At 43.9% G+C, this 18,845-nt stretch overlaps 2 protein-coding genes across 5 annotated transcripts; one reads left to right on the top strand and one right to left on the bottom strand.

Moving 5' to 3' along the window:
* hvcn1 (hydrogen voltage-gated channel 1) lies at positions 1–5,000 on the top strand. 4 transcript variants are annotated; one of them, XM_056605959.1, is made up of 7 exons: positions 1–532; positions 915–1,010; positions 1,330–1,526; positions 2,950–3,054; positions 3,170–3,401; positions 3,597–3,709; positions 3,795–5,000. In XM_056605959.1, exons 3-7 carry the CDS (start codon positions 1,353–1,355, stop codon positions 3,855–3,857), a joined length of 687 nt encoding a protein of 228 aa, XP_056461934.1. In that variant the 5' UTR covers positions 1–532; positions 915–1,010; positions 1,330–1,352; the 3' UTR covers positions 3,858–5,000. The 4 variants fall into 4 exon arrangements, with proteins under 4 accessions (XP_056461934.1, XP_056461932.1, XP_056461933.1 ...); XM_056605957.1 differs by having other exon boundaries at positions 132–532; positions 1,324–1,526; positions 3,795–4,999; XM_056605958.1 differs by having other exon boundaries at positions 134–532; positions 918–1,010; positions 1,327–1,526; positions 3,795–4,997.
* Positions 3,321–18,406, bottom strand: LOC130401497 (tectonic-1-like). The gene is made up of 14 exons (XM_056605306.1): positions 18,056–18,406; positions 17,412–17,529; positions 17,047–17,180; positions 16,517–16,677; positions 16,327–16,429; positions 14,713–15,125; positions 14,288–14,308; positions 13,913–14,047; positions 12,857–12,982; positions 12,448–12,539; positions 6,862–6,999; positions 6,621–6,774; positions 4,435–4,566; positions 3,321–4,205 (listed from the first exon to the last, which is right to left on the bottom strand). Exons 1-14 carry the CDS (start codon positions 18,384–18,386, stop codon positions 4,059–4,061), a joined length of 2,205 nt encoding a protein of 734 aa, XP_056461281.1. The 5' UTR covers positions 18,387–18,406; the 3' UTR covers positions 3,321–4,058.
* Between the last annotated feature and the right edge of the window lie 439 nt (positions 18,407–18,845).

Here is an 18,845-nt window from a genome sequence, read left to right as displayed (position 1 = left end):
TACCCGGCGAGGGTTCAGGAGCCCGACGGGGCGAGTGTTCTGGGGCCAGAGAGGGCCAAGGTTCTGGGGCCTAGGGGGCGAGTGTTCTGGGTCCCGTGGACCTCCTGGACGGATTCTGATTTGGATAAGGGGCGATTCTGACCCGCACCAGGCTAGCTATGAGCTGTTGAGTCTTCCGCCAGCAGCCCGGCTTCCAGCACAGCGACCAGAGGCAGCGACGTAGTTCGCGACTCACGTCGTTGGTCATTCACGTAGGTCGCGATGTACGTCGTTGGTCAGTCACGGGGCTCGGCCCTACTGGGCTGTCTGTGGAGCTCAGGTTCGGTTAGTGGGAGGGTATGTGGTTGAGTTGGGTTCTCTCTCGGTGTCGACATGGATCTTGTTAAAAGAGCGAGATACAGCAGGAGGAACATAATGTGGACATTCGGAGGAATGACTTCCGTAGGAAACGGCCTGGAAGCAGAGGAGGAGTTAAAGAATGCAACGGACTGACTGAGTGGACTTGATAACAAGTTAGAGAAAACCAAACAAGGTAACTCGCATTTAATCCTCAATCCTGTGTTGAACGACTGTATGATTTATATGCATACTTACTTATAAATATAGTGTTTTGAAAAGAAAATGCTGAATTTGCAAAAAAAAACTAGTGCACATTATCACGAGTTCACATCACAGTAACCCAAACGAGTGGAATGAAAACGAGTTTTTGATAAATGATGAAAGTCTATATACATTGACACATGCAGCCTTGTGTCACTAATAGGACAGGGTCATGTGATCGATTGCTTGTAGACTGCAGACTGCTCTCCTTGCTTCACAATCATGTTTACTAATACGTTTCTTTAGAATTGTTACAAAATTTGAAAAGGATATTTCATCCTTCTTTCAACATGTCCGTTTTCAACATGTGAAAGGAGAAGTCATAATATTGACCCAAGTTCATCAGAATTGCAGAGCAGCGTCAGCTTAAGTATCCTCAACACACAAGACATCCTATTCACTTCAATAAAGTAAGTAGACCTTCATGTGATTGAACTAAGAACTTTGCAACATTGATCTGCGTGTGCCCAATAATATGTACCTGATAAATAACGAATGATCAATCATGTTTGAATGTGTGGATGCACATTCTTTATGCATCCATTAGTTATTCCGTTTTTTTATTGAATCTGAAGCAGTTGAAATAAAAATACTAAATAAAAATAAAACAAGATAATTATTTCAGCTAGGGAGGTCTTTATTTGAAAGTCCACTTAAGCTGTATACATCCATATATATATATATATATATATATATATATATATATCCATGGTTGTGTCTGAGGAGAAGGTAGGACCACCTCCCAGAGCGTCATGTCTTGGTACCTGAGGCACTTCACTGCTGTGGGGGATGAGAAGACAGAACCAGGTACTTGGGAACAGTTGGAGGAGGACAGTGAGGAAGTGAGTCCCTCCCCAGGCCAGCCTCCCCCCCGCCCGGGCTTCAGGGAGGCCCTTCAGCAGCTCTACTGCTCTACCCGGTTTCAGGTACAGCATTTTAGATGTGGAACAACCATCTGACACTGCATACCAAACGACCCGTGGACGCATGTTATGCTGAGCCCCTCTGCCCTGAGAGAGGTGGGAATGGGACCAGAACAGGCCTCATTATATAGCGGCCTATTGGCCCCACAACTGATGGTTTTGGTTTTGGTCAATGCTGAAATAAGGATATTAAAGTGAAGGACAAAAGGATCGGAAAATACAAAATAACCACAACGTTTAGAGGGATATATCCACTGCACACCTAGCAAATCTATTTTCAAGGAAAGCATAAAGAGTATGCTAATCTATCTCTAAGTCAGATCATAAAGTCAGTGTAGGGCCTGGTTTATATGTGGGTGAAGACTCAGGGCTGTAGGGCTGGTTAATAGAGTCAGTGGGTAAAGACTCAGGGCTGTAGGGCTGGTTAATAGAGTCAGTGGGTAAAGACTCAGGGCTGTAGGGCTGGTTAATAGAGTCAGTGAGTAGAGACTCAGGGCTGTAGGCCTGGTTAATAGTCAGTGGGTAAAGACTCAGGGCTGTAGGGCTGGTTAATAGAGTCAGTGGGTAAAGACTCAGGGCTGTAGGGCTGGTTAATAGAGTCAGTGGGTAAAGACTCAGGGCTGTAGGGCTGGTTAATAGAGTCAGTGGGTAAAGACTCAGGGCTGTAGGGCTGGTTAATAGAGTCAGTGGGTAAAGACTCAGGGCTGTAGGGCTGGTTAATAGAGTCAGTGGGTAAAGACTCAGGGTTGTAGGGCTGGTTAATAGAGTCAGTGGGTAAAGACTCAGGGCTGTAGGGCTGGTTAATAGAGTCAGTGGGTAAAGACTCAGGGCTGTAGGGCTGGTTAATAGAGTCAGTGGGTGAAGACTCAGGGCTGTAGGGCTGGTTAATAGAGTCAGTGGGTAAAGACTCAGGGTTGTAGGGCTGGTTAATAGTCAGTGGGTAAAGACTCAGGGTTGTAGGGACTGGTTAATATACACAGTGGGTTAAGATTTAGGGCTGTAGGGCGTGGTCTAAACACATCTGCTCTAGTTTGCTTCTGTTTGCTATGGTATAATGATTGGATGAGGAAGATAATTGCTATGTCTTCATCACAAAGTTAATAGCATAACCTTTAGCTACAGAGTTAGGCTGATAAGACTTTGGGGCTGGGTGAGGCTGCTTAACCAGCCATCAACCACACATACTCCAGTGCGTGTGGATCCCTGTGTCAAGCCTTAAAATAGGGCAAACCTGACATTTAGCAGGCAGGTGGAAAAGGGTGAAAACAACAAGCTGATCATGAGAACAAGCTTTGATCAAACTGGTGCATCATGTTTTTTTTCCTTCCTGTTTGCTTGCCTTCAAATGGCCAGCAACATGCACTTGCAATCAGCTGTTTGTTGTACACGCTATGAGCATGACTTGCTTGAAACATTTTGTCTTCAGGTGGTGGTTGTGTGTTTGGTAGTCTTGGATGCCATATTTGTTATGGGCGAGGTGCTGATAGATCTGGCCATCATAAAACTGGAAGAGCATCATGTTCTGCCTGAGGTAAGAATGCCCAAAGAAAAGGTGTATTTTTGTGAAGAGATAAACAGCCAGTTTTAAAGACTATGAAGCCTATATCTTGGACCTTGGCATACCTCACACACTGCTCTCTCCTAAGGTGTTCCACTACCTGAGTCTGGCGCTGCTGACGTTCTTTATGATTGAGCTGGTTGGCAAGCTATACGCTTACCGGCTGGAGTTCTTCCAGCACAAGTTTGAGGTGTTTGACGGCGTGGTGGTGATGGTGTCGTTTGTCCTGGACATTGTCTTCGTGGCTCGCGAGGATGTTTTAGACGGGGTGGGCTTCCTCATTCTCCTGCGGCTTTGGCGGGTGGCCAGGATCATAAACGGTGAGGAAACAAAGAGATGATACCAGAAGATCCTCTCAGCTTTATTTTCCCGCAGATAAAAAAAGATTTGGACCGCATCGAACATTAAACAATATATACATTTCATTCAGAAACAAAACCAAAAATGACCAAATCATATCCACGGTGTGTCTGTGTACAGCAGGCCTCACACTAACGTGTTACGCTCTTTTCCAGGAATCCTGGTCTCCCTGAAGACCCGTGCTGACCATCGACTTCATAAACTAAAGGAGAGTTACGATCATCTGGTCCAAAGATCTACTGAGCTGCAGGAACGCAGTGATAAGATGGTGGGTCCTTTTGAACAGATTAAACTATCTCATTAACCTTCAAACAGTGCAATACTAAAGACTACCCTCCTCCATTTATCCCCAGGAGCAAGAGAACAACAGACTCTGTGCCCTTCTGAGACAAAATGGCATAGAATTTGAATTCTAGTAGTTCAAACCTTATGCAGTGGTTATTCATTTCATCTGCCTTTCTAGATGTATTCTCAACATTTAGAACTTTATTCACTGTCAATCAATATAGCTAAGCTGATATCTTTGACCGATATGAAATAAAGTCCTGAAACAACAATGTAACAGATTTCCTACTGAGACTGCTCGTACGCTGCTTAGCCGAACCAAACTGCTTGCATCATGTGAAAGGAAAGAAGAATTCAAAAGGCAGCTTGGCGTCGATGGTGGGTGGAGCTTGGAACCCTGGCTCTGAAGGGGTGGAAACGGACACAAAGCTCACTGAGCTGGTGACCGTGACAGAAGTGCTTCCTCCAAAGAGCAAGGCCTGGGTGGGGGGGGGATATGGGGAAGGCACAAGTTAGAGGCAATTAGTTATTGTTGTCCTGATTGGTTGCGTTGGGTTGGCCAGGGTGCTTCTGTTTGTACAAAATGCTGTTGCTTTGTTTGTTATATTTCAAATTACCCTGGACATCCAACATGAATGTTATCATCAAGTTGTCACTATTTCATGCAGAGCTTCCCTACAAACAAATAAAACAACTGATCATTCTCACCATGTTGCTGGAGTTGTTGTGTATGAACTCTTTAATGCTGACAATTCGGGCTTGAGCGTTCTCGAGAGATCCATATTTGGTCCATTGAATTTCTAGGTGATGAGACAGTGGGATGATGCAACTCTGAGCTTCCTGCACAGACACACATGGAAACATACATGAGGCGGGAAACACTTTCACAAGGAACACTCTGGTAATGTATTTCTGGTAAAGGGTCAATAGGACTTTGCCTTGTTTTTAAGGCAATTCAAAACACATGGTAATTGTTTTTCCATGAACAGTATTCTTGAAATGTAATTCAAGTGATCTACCACATAAATCCAAAATTTACTGTGTTGAAGGGTTATCGAGGTGTGCATTATGCATCTGAAAATGGAATTTCCAACTAATTTCCCCTCCTGGTCATGTGGCGGCAACGGTGCGCATTTAAGGTGTTTTGGAGAAGTACAAACTACACAAAACAGCAGGGGGGGCAGAGAAACAGGCCACACCCCTACAGTCTTGAGTCTTTAGACCACACCCCTCACAGATCCCTCTGGGTTATTTCAGGTTTTTAGATCCCGATGTCATCACTTTGATAATGTAGTGTATAGACATATACAGAGTTCCCGTTGTCCGGTAATTACCGGTCTTTGACCGGAAAAAAATGAGGAGGACCGAAAATTCTAAATGTCTCCGGTCAGAATGATGAAATAATAAATTAGGCCCCGTCCACACGGAGCCGAAACGGGCAAAAACAATCCGGTTTTGTTTTATGCTTAATGTTCAAGGCGCTGGTTCTCCACAGAAAAAAGTGGAGCGCATCAACCCTGCGCTCATACAGCATGCGCGCTGTATACAAACATTCAGTCACGAGGAGATTCAACCATTGATCAGAAATAAAATTGAGCAGGTCCTATGTTCCCGGTTTTCCCCAAAAAGGGTCCTATGTTCCCCTGTAGCCATACATACCGGGGAGCATAGGACCCTTTTTGGGAAAAGCGGGGAACATAGGACCCCTTTCCCAGAAAAGGGTCCTATGTTCCCCGCAATCTATCAATCTTTAAAAATATTTAAACTTTGACGCGGCATTCGCGTAATGACAGCCAATCGGCGTTCAACAGAGTGACATGTCTAACGTAACAGCCAATCAGTGTTCAACCGGCCAACTCAGTGCAGTGCAGTCTGGGGTGAACTGCAGCATGGAGGAGAAAGTGATTGTTGCCGTTTGCGACTGCCGGAGCTCTTTATATAATAGTATATAATATAATTGTATAAATATCACGGCCAAAAGCTCTGTGCGCCTCCGGATGGCCGTAGCGCGGGGAGCTCTCGTAGGGATTGGGCTTCTCGGGGTTTGTTTACCGGCGTATGAATATACTGCGTCAGGTTCTCCGACGTCTCTCCCTCTTCCACAAAAGGTAAAGACATGCAATGGTAGTTATCTCCGCCGGAATTTGGCAGTAATGGTGGAAAAAGTAACAGACCGGGGAACATAGAACCCTTTTTAAAAAAAGGGTCCCATGTTCCCCGGTCACATACATATCGGGGAACATAGGCAACTTTTTTTGGAAAAGCAGGGAACATAGGACCCTTTTTATAAAAGAAAGGGTCCTATGTTCCCCAGTCTCATACAAAGAGGGGAACATAGACACGCTCCCCTATAGACTACCGTAGGTTTATGAACTAAACGGGGGCAAGCTAACGAAAGCCGGCGGCAAGCTTTGCTGAGCACCGGTATTTAACAACCATGGCGAATCAAAATATGATCACACACACATCAATTTTTTTAAGTGCAATAAACACGGACAATATCCGACCGTTTTTTTTCCAATTTGACCTGTAAAATGAAACCTTCCCGGTCACATGACCGGCACCAATTTCTTCTAGCGGAAACACTGGACATATACATAGGTTAATTAGTTGTTATTATATAATATATGTATTTATCAAAGCACGTTTTCTGTGTTTCTGTGTCTCTTTATTATTTGTCCTTATAACACATATTGTATTAATATTCCAATATACCTTCAGGTAAAGAGGGACTAATGTCAGGCTTTGAAAATACATGGCTGATGGTTGCCAACGTGAAGAATCCAACACCTTGTTCAATGTTGATTTTTGACTTTTACAGCTATTTGGGGGAAACTGAAACATAATTTACTAGTAACATATGTTTCTAAGAACTTCACAGAATCTATTCTCACCCCAGACATAAGCACGGTTTCCAGGGGAACCCAGTCCAGTGAACCATCCAGAGTGCTTGTTCCAAAAGCAGCCACATACTGCATCTTGGCTGAGCCTCTCAGGACTTCCAGGAGCATGTCAGAAACCAGTGTGCAGTTGGCTCCCTCCTCCAACCTAGGCATAGAAGACATATGAACGTCAATCTACAGGTTGTCCTATCGGCGTGGGAGAACCGCAGGTAAGAGGGGATGATGGACGTACTTTAGCGTGCAGCCGGACACCATGGCCTGAGCAAACAACACGGGGGAGCGGGCATGGGGCCCACGCAGACAGTCCTGCTCCCGGCCCCCCTGCAGTATGGACAGGGTTCCTCGGGGGTCGCTGCTCTGTACGAGCCCTGTGGAGATCTGTTAAGGCTCTCTGACGTGGTGCTCCACAAGGTACTCTATGAGACATATACATAGTGTCAAGAAAGGTTGATCCATGAGGCGGTATAGTAGACGGATCTAACAATACATACACACACTTACATTATGGGATACTGTTTGCAAACTAGAACAAAAATGCAAAAGTCTAAATGGAGTAAACAAGGTAAACATGCACACCATTTAAGAAAATGTAAATGGTTGGAAACAAATCAAGTGAAGCTTAACTAAAAGCGCAAAGTATTGCTAAAAATGCAGAAATGTAAAATGAACTGCACTGGTGTGTGTGTGTGTGTGTGTGTGTGTGTGTGTGTGTGTGTGTGTGTGTGTGTGTGTGTGTGTGTGTGTGTGTGTGTGTGTGTGTGTGTGTGTGTGTGTGTGTGTGTGTGTGTGTGTGTGTGTGAGATTGTGTGTGTGCGCGCACGCGCGCGCGTGTCTTTAAGTGAATAGCGAGCCGGTGCGTGATTAAAAGTAGCCCAATAGAGCGGGAAAAACAGCCCAAACTCGCAACACTGCCTGAACGTCCTCCAAAAGTAGCCAAATCTGGCGGGAAAAACGGCTCAATCTGGCAACACTGCTGAACGTCCTCACGCTGCAGCGTCAACATAAATCAATGAGACCAACTGAAAACGAAGCCGTTGTGGGTACCGGATTGACTCGGCTGCCAGATCGACTCGGGGTCCTGCGCTTACAGATGACGTATCGACACTTGACGTATCGACACAAGCCAACAGACAAAACCCGGAAGGGTTGTTTATAAACGGGGCTCAATCATGGACTTAAAACGAAGGCTTTTTTCAACACATTTTATTCAGTCCTTCTAGTTGTAGAGTTCGCTCGTGCTAGGCTAGCGCACGGCAACGGGCAATACTAGCCTGCTAATAAAACAGTCTTACCCACTCCACAGTACACCCGAGGTAAATCTTTTATAATGTCAGGCTATAGATGTAAATGTCTGCGTTGATAGAATAATGCCAGAAATAAAACTAACCTCGCATTGCATGAATCATCGCATTTTGAAGGACTACTATTTCAGCAGCAGCGGAATTTAACCTAGGTATCAGTCCGCTGCTGCCGTAGCCTACTCGCCCACTACCAGGAATATAACACTGCTGCTGAGACACAGCATGTCCCTGAAAATGCAATGCAATGAAAGGTTGGTTTTATTAGGTGAGTGCTGAATGCAGCGCTCAACTATTGTTCTTCATAAGTTTTATTCTTTCTTTCTTGCTTTATTATTCTCTACAAACGTTGGGACCTATCTCCTTCCTCAATTTCAGCGAGAGACTCCATTCAAATTTTAAAATATTCAGAATAGCTTGGAATCGCGCGCTTCTTTTCATTTTTTTTTTATTTCTTATACTTAAGATATTCTACTTTTAAAATATAATTTTTTAACATGGAAGTAAATGGGAGGACAGCAGAGCCGCCTATGGTACTTCAACTGTTTAAGGCCGTGTTCACATCTAGCTTTTTTTAAATCTGCCAGCGCTTGTTTTACATTATATTCCTATGGAGCAGAGGGTTTCTGTAAAAAGTCACGGCCGTTTTTTTAAACGCCTCTCCCAGCGTTTTTTTCTGCCATACGGAGCGTTGAAAAAAGTTCAACTTTCAGGAAGAAAGCGGCCGACGTCAGGCGTCTTTTGGGCAACTGACCAATCAGAAGCGGAACATAAAAAACCCGGAAGGGTTGTTTATAAACGGGGCTCAATCATGGACTTAAAACGAAGGCTCAATCCGTTTTGGTTTTGATGTCATTGAACGCAGGCCGTTCTTTCTAAAAAAAAAAAAAACATTGGAAACACGTCTAAAAGCACTGATGAATGCATAGTCCCCAGCTCCTGTTAGGGACTCTTATTCTGTAGGAGGAGAACGGAAGTGTCTGCGTGTGGGTCGCTGTTTTGACTCTGTGTTGGGAGCGCTGGAAATAAAGTGGATCGCCCCATTCAGTGAATGGAGTTAACCGATTCTTCTTTTATATGTAACCCAAGTATAGGCAACAATAATTTGTACATTCGATTAGGGCTGCAACAACGAAATCGATAAAAATCGATTACTAAAAGCATTGGCAACGAATTTGGTCATCGATTCGTTGTGTCGCGTGATTAATAAGTTACTCGTAGGCGCAGCACTGTTTACAGCCAGCCGCCGACCGGTTGGTTCATGGTTCATGCACGCCTACAGCGAGCTTTAGTGTGAGCAACCACAGCTTGTATTTTGGTCATATCTTAACACTGGACTGTAGGCCTACATAAAAGTGTTGTTGGGTTGTCTTTGGGTTAAAAAAACTCCTTCAACTCAGTATCCGTCTAGTCCAACCGAAAACTCTGTCAGCTGCTGCTGCTTCAGACGGGCTCGGAGACGGCACCACGTGCATCAACAGTCATTCAAAGCAGCGGTAGTAATCACACAACCGGACGGTGTAGAATGTTAGTTAAAAATAGAATGCCGTTTTTAAATCCATGTTAAATCGGCAGGATATAGAGCTAGTGAGCTTAAAAAAAAAAACTGACCAATGGTCACAAACAGTGTCAAATAATAATAATTGAGATTTTGGTGAAAACTTGATTTCCCAGTAATATAAAATAGATAGTAAAGATAGAATTATGACTTGTTTAATGTCCTTTCTTGAGCTATCATCATCTTATCAGCAATTAAAGCAATATTACAAGTTCTATTTCAAGGAGTCTCGAAAATGGTATCAATAGGTTTGACCGGTTAACCATGGGCATCCCTTATATACATTTAAAAGTATATCACACATTGTATGTTTTTTTTTGTGTTATCCCAGTTATGTTCTTTTAATTTTTTTATTATTTAATATTACTTTTAGTAGTTCCGGGATGTTGGAGCAATAACCTGGTGTTTTTAGACTTCAGTCTGCACTGTGAATTTGAAGTAATGTTCAGTTTTTGAATAAAGATGCGGCAATTACAAATGTTTCTTTTTTTTATCCGATTCATCGATTAATCGGAAAAATAATCGACAGGTTAATCGATTATTAAAACAATCGTTAGTTGCAGCCCTACATTCGATTATTATTCATCATAGATTAGAAAACAAAAGGAGATCGTTAATACTTGGGAATAACATGGGAATGAATGGAACGCGCATGCGCATTTAAAAGACAGCGTTTACAGGAAGTGCGTCATTATTAAACATTTAGGACCCCGAGTCGATCAATCCGACACCCACACCGTTATGAAACTAAGACTAGGATTCTGAAGAAAGATTAAATTATATCGAAATTCCGTTTAGATATTATTGAAGATACAAGTGCGTAGATTTGTTGAATGGTTTTCACGAAGATAAACAGTTGAAAATTGATTTAGTTACGTCTTAGGCCCCGTTTACACGAAGGGAAAACGCAGATATTTCCATGCAGTTCTGCATCTCGTTCACACGAAACACCTGTTTTGATCACAGAAAACGATTATTTCTAAAAACTACGACAAAAGTGGAGATTTCTGATAATGCCGGTTATGTGTTGTCGTGTCAACTGGGAGAAACAGGGTTTTAGGTTCTCAAGCGTCACATTATGCGCCAGAAAATGCTTAAAGGGGTAGTTTGGAATTTTGGACATAGGGCCTGATTCCCAAGTTAGCCTTGGTGTTCTTTATCATTGGAGACAGTTTTCAACACATTTTATTCAGTCCTTCTAGTTGTAGAGTTCGCTCGTGCTAGGCTAGCGCACGGCAACGGGCAATACTAGCCTGCTAATAAAACAGTCTTACCCACTCCACAGTACACCCGAGGTAAATCTTTTATAACGTCAGGCTATAGATGTAAATGTCTGTGTTGATAGAATAATGCCAGAAATAAAACTAACCTCGCATTGCATGAATCATCGCATTTTGAAGGACTACTATTTCAGCAGCAGCGGAATTTAACCTAGGTATCAGTCCGCTGCTGCCGTAGCCTACTCGCCCACTACCAGGAATATAACACTGCTGCTGAGACACAGCATGTCCCTGAAAATGCAATGCAATGAAAGGTTGGTTTTATTAGGTGAGTGCTGAATGCAGCGCTCAACTATTGTTCTTCATAAGTTTTATTCTTTCTTTCTTGCTTTATTATTCTCTACAAACGTTGGGACCTATCTCCTTCCTCAATTTCAGCGAGAGACTCCATTCAAATTTTAAAATATTCAGAATAGCTTGGAATCGCGCGCTTCTTTTCATTTTTTTTTTTATTTCTTATACTTAAGATATTCTACTTTTAAAATATAATTTTTTAACATGGAAGTAAATGGGAGGACGGCAGAGCCGCCTATGGTACTTCAACTGTTTAAGGCCGTGTTCACATCTAGCTTTTTTAAAATCTGCCAGCGCTTGTTTTACATTATATTCCTATGGAGCAGAGGGTTTCTGTAAAAAGTCACGGCCGTTTTTTAAACGCCTCTCCCAGCGTTTTTTTCTGCCATACGGAGCGTTGAAAAAAGTTCAACTTTCAGGAAGAAAGCGGCCGACGTCAGGCGTCTTTTGGGCAACTGACCAATCAGAAGCGGAACATTGACACTTCGTGACGAAGGAATCTCTCAACTGTCAAAATAAGAAACAATGGAAGACAAACCACTCGAGCAAGTGCCGTCGGAGCGATTAATAGCTGTAATTACAGAACATGTCGAGATCTACGACATGTCTAATGGGCTCTATCCTGGATACATAGTAGGCGAGTAACGTCGGGTCTAGAATGGGTTCGTTGCTAGGCGATAGAAAAAACGCTCTCGGCGCTTTTAGGGCAAAAAAACGCTACCAGCTTTTCTTTTTGTTGAAAAAACGGTCGGCTCAACTTTTCCCTATTACAAAAAACGCTAGATGTGAATACAGCCAAAATGAATTAAACTGTTGTTTTGAAAGGAACAAGTCGCTCGTGTTATTCGTTGTTGTTGATTCAGAGGATTCTGATTGGCTTGCATGGCTTTATCCTTCTCCCTACACTGCATTTTAAAAGTAGAATATCTTAAAAAGTATAAAATATATGAAAAATCCGAAAAGAAGCGCGTGATTCCAAGCTATTCTGAATATTTTTAAAATTTGAATGGAGTCTCTAGGTGAGCAATTGAGGAAGGAGATAGGTCCCAAAGTTTGTAGAGAGAAAGAAAGAAAGAAAGAAAGAAAGAAAGAAAGAAAGAAAGAAAGAAAGAAAGAAAGAAAGAAAGAAAGAAAGAAAGAAAGAAAGAAAAGAAAGAAAGAAAGAAAGAAAGGAAAGATAGAAAGAAAGAAAGAAAGAAAGAAAGAAAGAAAGAAAGAAAGAAAGAAAAATAATAAAACTTATGAAGAACAATAGTTGAGCGCTGCATGCAGCACTCACCTAATTTGTGGGTATCATAATAAGGCTGTAACATAGGAAAAGGTCTGAAATATGAATGCTTCCAGTATATATAATATAATAAGATGCACTGGACACCAGTAAAGGATATTTTGCTGTTTTCGTCCCAGATATTACTGGGAGCCCAGTCACATAACCAGGATTCCCACTGCGTTGGACTGTCCCTTCTTGGCCGTCTTCTTCCTACAGGTGGGTTAAGTTACATTATTTAAAGTTCCAAGAACAGACTTCCTGCCATACAATCAGTCCTGATGGAATAAAGGCTAGCATTGATGTCATGTGACCACACAACAGGTCAATGTGAGCTTGCCTCACTCAAGTCTGTCTGACACGGCTGTGGGCCTTGGGCTTAACACCTTTGTAGAATGGTACTACCAACTGCCATTACATAAAGCAGTGGTGAGAAGGATAACATTGATAATGACAACACTGCCTCCATATCCCATCCCATTCATACTTTTTAGTTCAATTCATTTTGCTTAAAAGACTCAGTTCAGCACCTGGACAAATGTAATCCCAAACTGCAGCTCCAGTGAGAGTGCGGTTCCGCTCACAGGCCCCAGCACCAGAGCGGCGGAGACATTCACTATTTCTCCTGCAGGGTTGTACTTCACAACCAGAGAAACCTGGTGGAACAAACACAGCACGTTTCATCCATCATCATATACATATCTACATTATGTAGTGTAGGGTGGGGTTATATACAGACAGAGAGGGTGGAGTTATAGACAGAGGGTAAGGGTTATAGACAGACAGAGGGTGGGGTTATAGACAGACAGAGGGTGGGGTTATAGACAGACAGAGGGTGGGGTTATAGACAGAGGGTGGGGTTATAGACAGAGGGTGGGGTTATAGACAGACAGAGGGTGGTGTTATAGACAGACAGAGGGTGGGGTTATAGACAGACAGAGGGTGGGGTTATAGACAGAGGGTGGGGTTATAGACAGACAGAGGGTGGGGTTATAGACAGACAGAGGGTGGGGTTATAGACAGAGGGTGGGGTTATAGACAGAGGGTGGGGTTATAGACAGAGGGTGGGGTTATAGACAGACAGAGGGTGGGGTTATAGACAGACAGAGGGTGGGGTTATAGACAGACAGAGGGTGGTGTTATAGACAGACAGAGGGTGGGGTTATAGACAGACAGAGGGTGGGGTTATAGACAGAGGGTGGGGTTATAGACAGACAGAGGGTGGGGTTATAGACAGACTGAGGGTGGGGTTATAGACAGAGGGTGGGGTTATAGACAGACAGAGGGTGGGGTTATAGACAGACTGAGGGTGGGGTTATAGACAGAGGGTGGGGGTGGGGTTATAGACAGACAGAGGGTGGGGTTATAGACAGAGGGTGGGGTTATAGACAGAGGGTGGGGGTGGGGTTATAGACAGACAGAGGGTGGGTTTATAGACGGACTGAGGGTGGTGTTATAGACAGAGGGTGGGGTTATAGACAGAGGGTGGGGTTATAAACAGACAGAGGGTGGGGTTATAGACAGACTGAGGGTGGGGTTATAGACAGACAGAGGCTGGGGTTGTATACTTGTGCTCAGCGACCCACCTGCTGCACCACGTTGAGACAGAGGGTGGAGTTGACCAGGGTGGGCTCGAGGCTCATTGCCGGGCCGAGCTCCACAGGAGACAGAGTCTCCTCTAAAGAATTGAGATTGGCTGACGTCAGGACCACGGCAACCACCTCAAAACAAGGCCACATATAGTTCAGTATAGATGGATTCTACAGTCACCGGCAGATGTATTATTCAAGGGACAGTGCAGCTCCCTGTTCTCTGTTTATTGGCCTGTTCTTCACATGTGCAACACGGAGGATTGTTGAACTACTACTTTGTGATTTTACTGCTAAATAACATTCCAACTGAGCAAGCCTCACTGTTTATTACTGTGCTATGGAGTAAAGAGGAAAGGGCATATTACTTACTGTAGCATTTTCATTCTTCCCCTGATAAAAAAGAAAAGAAAAGAATAATTGTATTAATATTTCGTTAATGAATGCCAAGATTTCAATTAGTTGTTTTGGAATTAGTTAATGAGAAGGATTTAGTGGTGGGGTCATATTATGGGATGGGAAGCAGACAGGACTGGTGAATGGACGGACCTCATGTCCTTCTGGCACGCTACTGAGAAAGCCACCAATGAAGACGGTGAAGAGACACGCTTTCCAGGACAGAGACAATGAGGTCGTCGTCGTCGTCCCCCCCCCACTCCTCTTATACACATATTGTCTGATGTACATCCTGGCAATTAATGTACGCACTTATTTTACATTGTACATACTTGAGTTTATAAATAGAACTTAGTATTTTGTAGCGTCTTATCCTAGCTATCTTTTTTTTCACTTGTTTCTATGAACATCCTTACTATATCGACAGCGATAAATTGTTTCTCTTTTTTTGACAAATGTACTTTTTGTAAGATGCTTTGGATAAAAGCTTCTGATAAATGCCCTAAATGGATATGTAATATATGGACACGGCAACTGTTTAATCTTTTCTCAAGTTCCCTTAAATGAATTGTATGTGCTGAATAATTTTCACTCCCATCAGATAATGCTAATTCCCAGTAAAGATAGACAGAGTGAGGTCTGACAGAGAGGATGTGGAGGCCTGTGTAGGTGTACATAAGACAGACTGAGTGAGGACTCACAGAGAGGACGCGTAGGCCTGTGTAGGTGATCATGTGGAGGGCCTGCAGCTTGCTGCAGTCTCTATCCACCACCATGCTGATGGTGCAACGGCTGACCTGCTGCTTCAGGAAAGCTGCAGAAGAACACAAGCAACCCCGATATGACTTACCCCTACTACAACCCCTACAAACCATTCCCTACTTCAGCCGGGGATCTCCCGCCAGCCGGCGCCAGTTCGTTGTTACGTCTACCTAGTCAGTATCGGTCCTACCAGCATTCTCGAAACTCTGTCTCTAGCCTGTCCCCTTGATAACCACCTCTCTTCCTCTCTAGTACTCCCCCCGCCATCGAACCCCTGCCTGCCTGACTACCCGCCTGTTGTCGAGTCCTTGCCTGCCTGACTGCCTGCTCGTTACCGGACCCCTGCCTGCCTGACTACCCGCCTGTCGCCAAGCCCCTGACTGTCTGATACCCCGCCTGTTACCGGACCCCCTTGCCTGTCTGACTACTCGCCTGCCTACCAATAAACCCCATTCCCTTTACCCCGTCTCTGCCTTCCTGTGTTCTGCACGTTCCGTACCCTTAACAGTGTGGGACGTAAAAACCTCCATTTTCAGTTGTAAATTAAGACTTGTGGAGAGTAAATCATAATTCTGTTGTTGTGGTTGGCTATAACAACCCTGGATTTTTATTGGTGGATACAATTGTGGGTTTTTATTTCCATAGTCCAAAATAGTGCCAAAACCCTTTGTGTCTCCACAGCAGTTAGTTTCCACAGGATGTGATCGACAAATTGGCGAAAGCAGATCCGCACCTTGCAAAAAAGGTTCACATTTAAAAAACAGGACAACGGGCGCTCAGCGGGTAAAGCGCGTACCATTAAGGCCCAGTCCTTACTGCATGTCCTCCCTCTATCTCCCATACCTTCCTGTGTTACTCCCTCTAAAAAGGATGCAACTTTCAAAAATTGGTCTTAAAAATATTTTTTTAAAAATACAGGACATCATGCATTTGTCGATATATATTCACAGATTAGAATATGATTTGGTGTGATCACAAATCGTAATTTACAAGCGTAGAGTTTTGTTTTTTTCACATCACAAAACATTATTTACATCTGTGGATGTTTAAAATACGTGTCGTAATATCGGCACTAAATTCACTCCATCTTGCTAGACACAAGGCTCCCACAAAGGATGCCCTCAAAGATTAAAGACTTTTAAGTATCTTGTACGGGACACACAAGTTATAATGGTGAAAGCAACATTTCACACCCATTTCTAGCCTTATCCATTGTTTGGGCCCAGAGTAAAGACCATTGGGAAGATACTTACCAGCAGGATTTGTGTCCAAGCAATTTGTATTAACAGCAGCAGCAGGAAACTGCAGGATTCCCCGCTCTCCATTTTCTCCTAAAGTGTCTATCACATCACCATACTACAAAAAACAGAGAATTTTAAACCTTTGATGTAATAAATCAAATAAGCTATTTCTTTGAAATTCACAGCCTAAATAAAGATCCACCTGGTAACCGGGGGAGACGGGGGAGACGGGGGAGACGGGGGAGACGGGGGAGACGGGGTCGCTCCCCGAGCTAGAGGGGAGGTCCTCAAACGCCTTGAAGAGGGAATCAAAGTTTGTGTCGGTTGGAACGGCAGGCAGCGAGTAGGACAGACTCTCAACATCTAGAGGAGGAATAGAGACAAAACACAGGCAGGGTCGGCCATTGAACTGAAATACAAAGAGTGCATCAGCTAGTGGAGCCGAATGATGATGTCAGTGATCTCTGGTCATAACCTGATGTTCACAACCAAGAGCAAATTTTAACACAAGCCTGATGTTCAACAGGCCCACAAATCCTGTTATATTGCTACATGTTCAATCATAATGCTTTGATAATATATCACATAATTATAAAACAATCAATTACAATTTAACAACAAATATAAATATCTTTCCTGGGAAAAAATATATCTCTGGAAAGAATTGCAAAAACCAGTGAGAAGTATGGAAGTAACAGGAAGCTGCATCCTAGGGTGGCTTGGTAAACTTACTGTTCTGTGAGTGAATACAGAAGATGTCAGCATTAACATACTTCTGGGTGAAGGTATCCTGTGTGGAGAAGCCCTCTCCAGTTTTCCCTAAAGAATAGTGCACAACGTCGTGCTGGCATAGCTGCTGATTGCCACTGTAGAGACAGAAAGATGAAGGTAAGGGGACAGGAGAGTTACACAGCGAGCTTAGTTGGAATACATATCAATTAACCAACCATTTTAACAGCGTTGTAAACTCCTTAAACCTCATTGGAGGTTGTGCATTATGTAAAGAATGAACCACAGCAGGTAAAACTGGGGGGTGATGAGGAGGACGAGGCCAGCAGAGTGCAGACCAGTGATGGACTGAAGGAGGTCGGACTTGCCTGACGGTGCTGATGGAGCAGTGGGTGAAGAGGGCCGCCTCCCCACCGCACTGCGGGTCACAGCAGCAGTTCAGGTCACATGCGTCCCTCTGCTTGTCACAAGGACACAGCCTGCCAACTGGCACACATGTTAGTGAGAACAGCCTGCCCACTGACACATCTTAGTGAGAAAAGCCTGCTAACTGACACATGTTAGTGAGAAAAGAATACCAACCCACACATGTTAGTGAGAAAATCCTGCTAACTGACACAGCTGTTAGTGAGACCAGCTTACAAACTGACCAAACACGTTAGTGAGAACAGCCTGGCAACTGACACAGATGTTAGGGAGAGAACAGCCTACCAACTGACCACATGTTAGTGAGAACAGCCTGCCAACTGACAACATGCTAGGGAGAACAGCCTACCAACTGACCACATGTTAGTGAGAACAGCCTGCCAACTGACCACATGTTAGTGAGAACAGCCTACCAACTGACACAGATGTTAGTGAGAACAGTCTGCCAACTGACACACATGTTAGAGAGTAAAGCCTACCAACTGACCACATGTTAGTATAAATAGTGTACGACCAGAATACTTGACACCGGCGCCATCCCGAAAGGACCAGCTGTGTTGAAGCAGGTTTGTGGCTATATCGTTACCTTGGGGGACCCCGGTAGGAAGCCGTCCGGACAGCGGGAGCGGCTCAGGGACTGTTAACGGGACATCGGTCCCTGGAGGTGAGACATCGGTCCCTGGAGGTGAGACATCGGTCCCTGGAGTAGGGACATCGGTCCCTGGAGGTTGTGTTATCGTGTACCCGGGGGTTGACGTGATTTCTGAAAGCTCGTACTCTGTCGTTGATGAATTGAGAAGTTCTTCTTTAAAATTCCCGTCAATGTTAAACTCGACACTGGAGTTGTAACTTGAAGAATTCCCATCGATGGAAGATGCGTTTGATAGAATAATAATAATAAGTAATATGGACTTCATGCATACAGCAAGCGGCGCCATTTTAGTTATTCCGGTTGCTATGGTAGCGGGGCGGTGGAGGCTGTGGGTATGATGCTCTTCTTCTGTAGTGAGTCCTTCACATGCCGCTTCCAACCTGAAGCTGCTTAAAACGCCCCCTGCTGGGCCTTAATGTGAGGCATGTCACAGCACTGCGCTGAAGGCTGTACTGTGCCATAACAAGACAGTGTCCGTGGATACCATCAAACCAAGGTTATAAATAAACACACAAGAGGAGGGCTGGTGTCAGTTAGGTCAGTGACATCCTCAGAACATAGCCTATTTTGACTGGGACAGGAACTAATGGTCCTACCTTAGAAGGTCAGCAGGCGACTCAATAAGTCCCTTCTATGGTTGCCAATTCAAATCAGATTTAGATATTTTGTAAAAGAAAAATCTGATGGTTTGTGTAGATAAAACTCACCTTTTCACTTCACGGTG

This window comes from Gadus chalcogrammus, chromosome 13, assembly GCF_026213295.1.
Source record: "Gadus chalcogrammus isolate NIFS_2021 chromosome 13, NIFS_Gcha_1.0, whole genome shotgun sequence".
NCBI lineage: Eukaryota > Metazoa > Chordata > Actinopteri > Gadiformes > Gadidae > Gadus > Gadus chalcogrammus.
The sequence above is the reverse complement of the archived record's forward strand: the minus strand, read 5'-3'. Positions and strand labels throughout refer to the sequence as shown.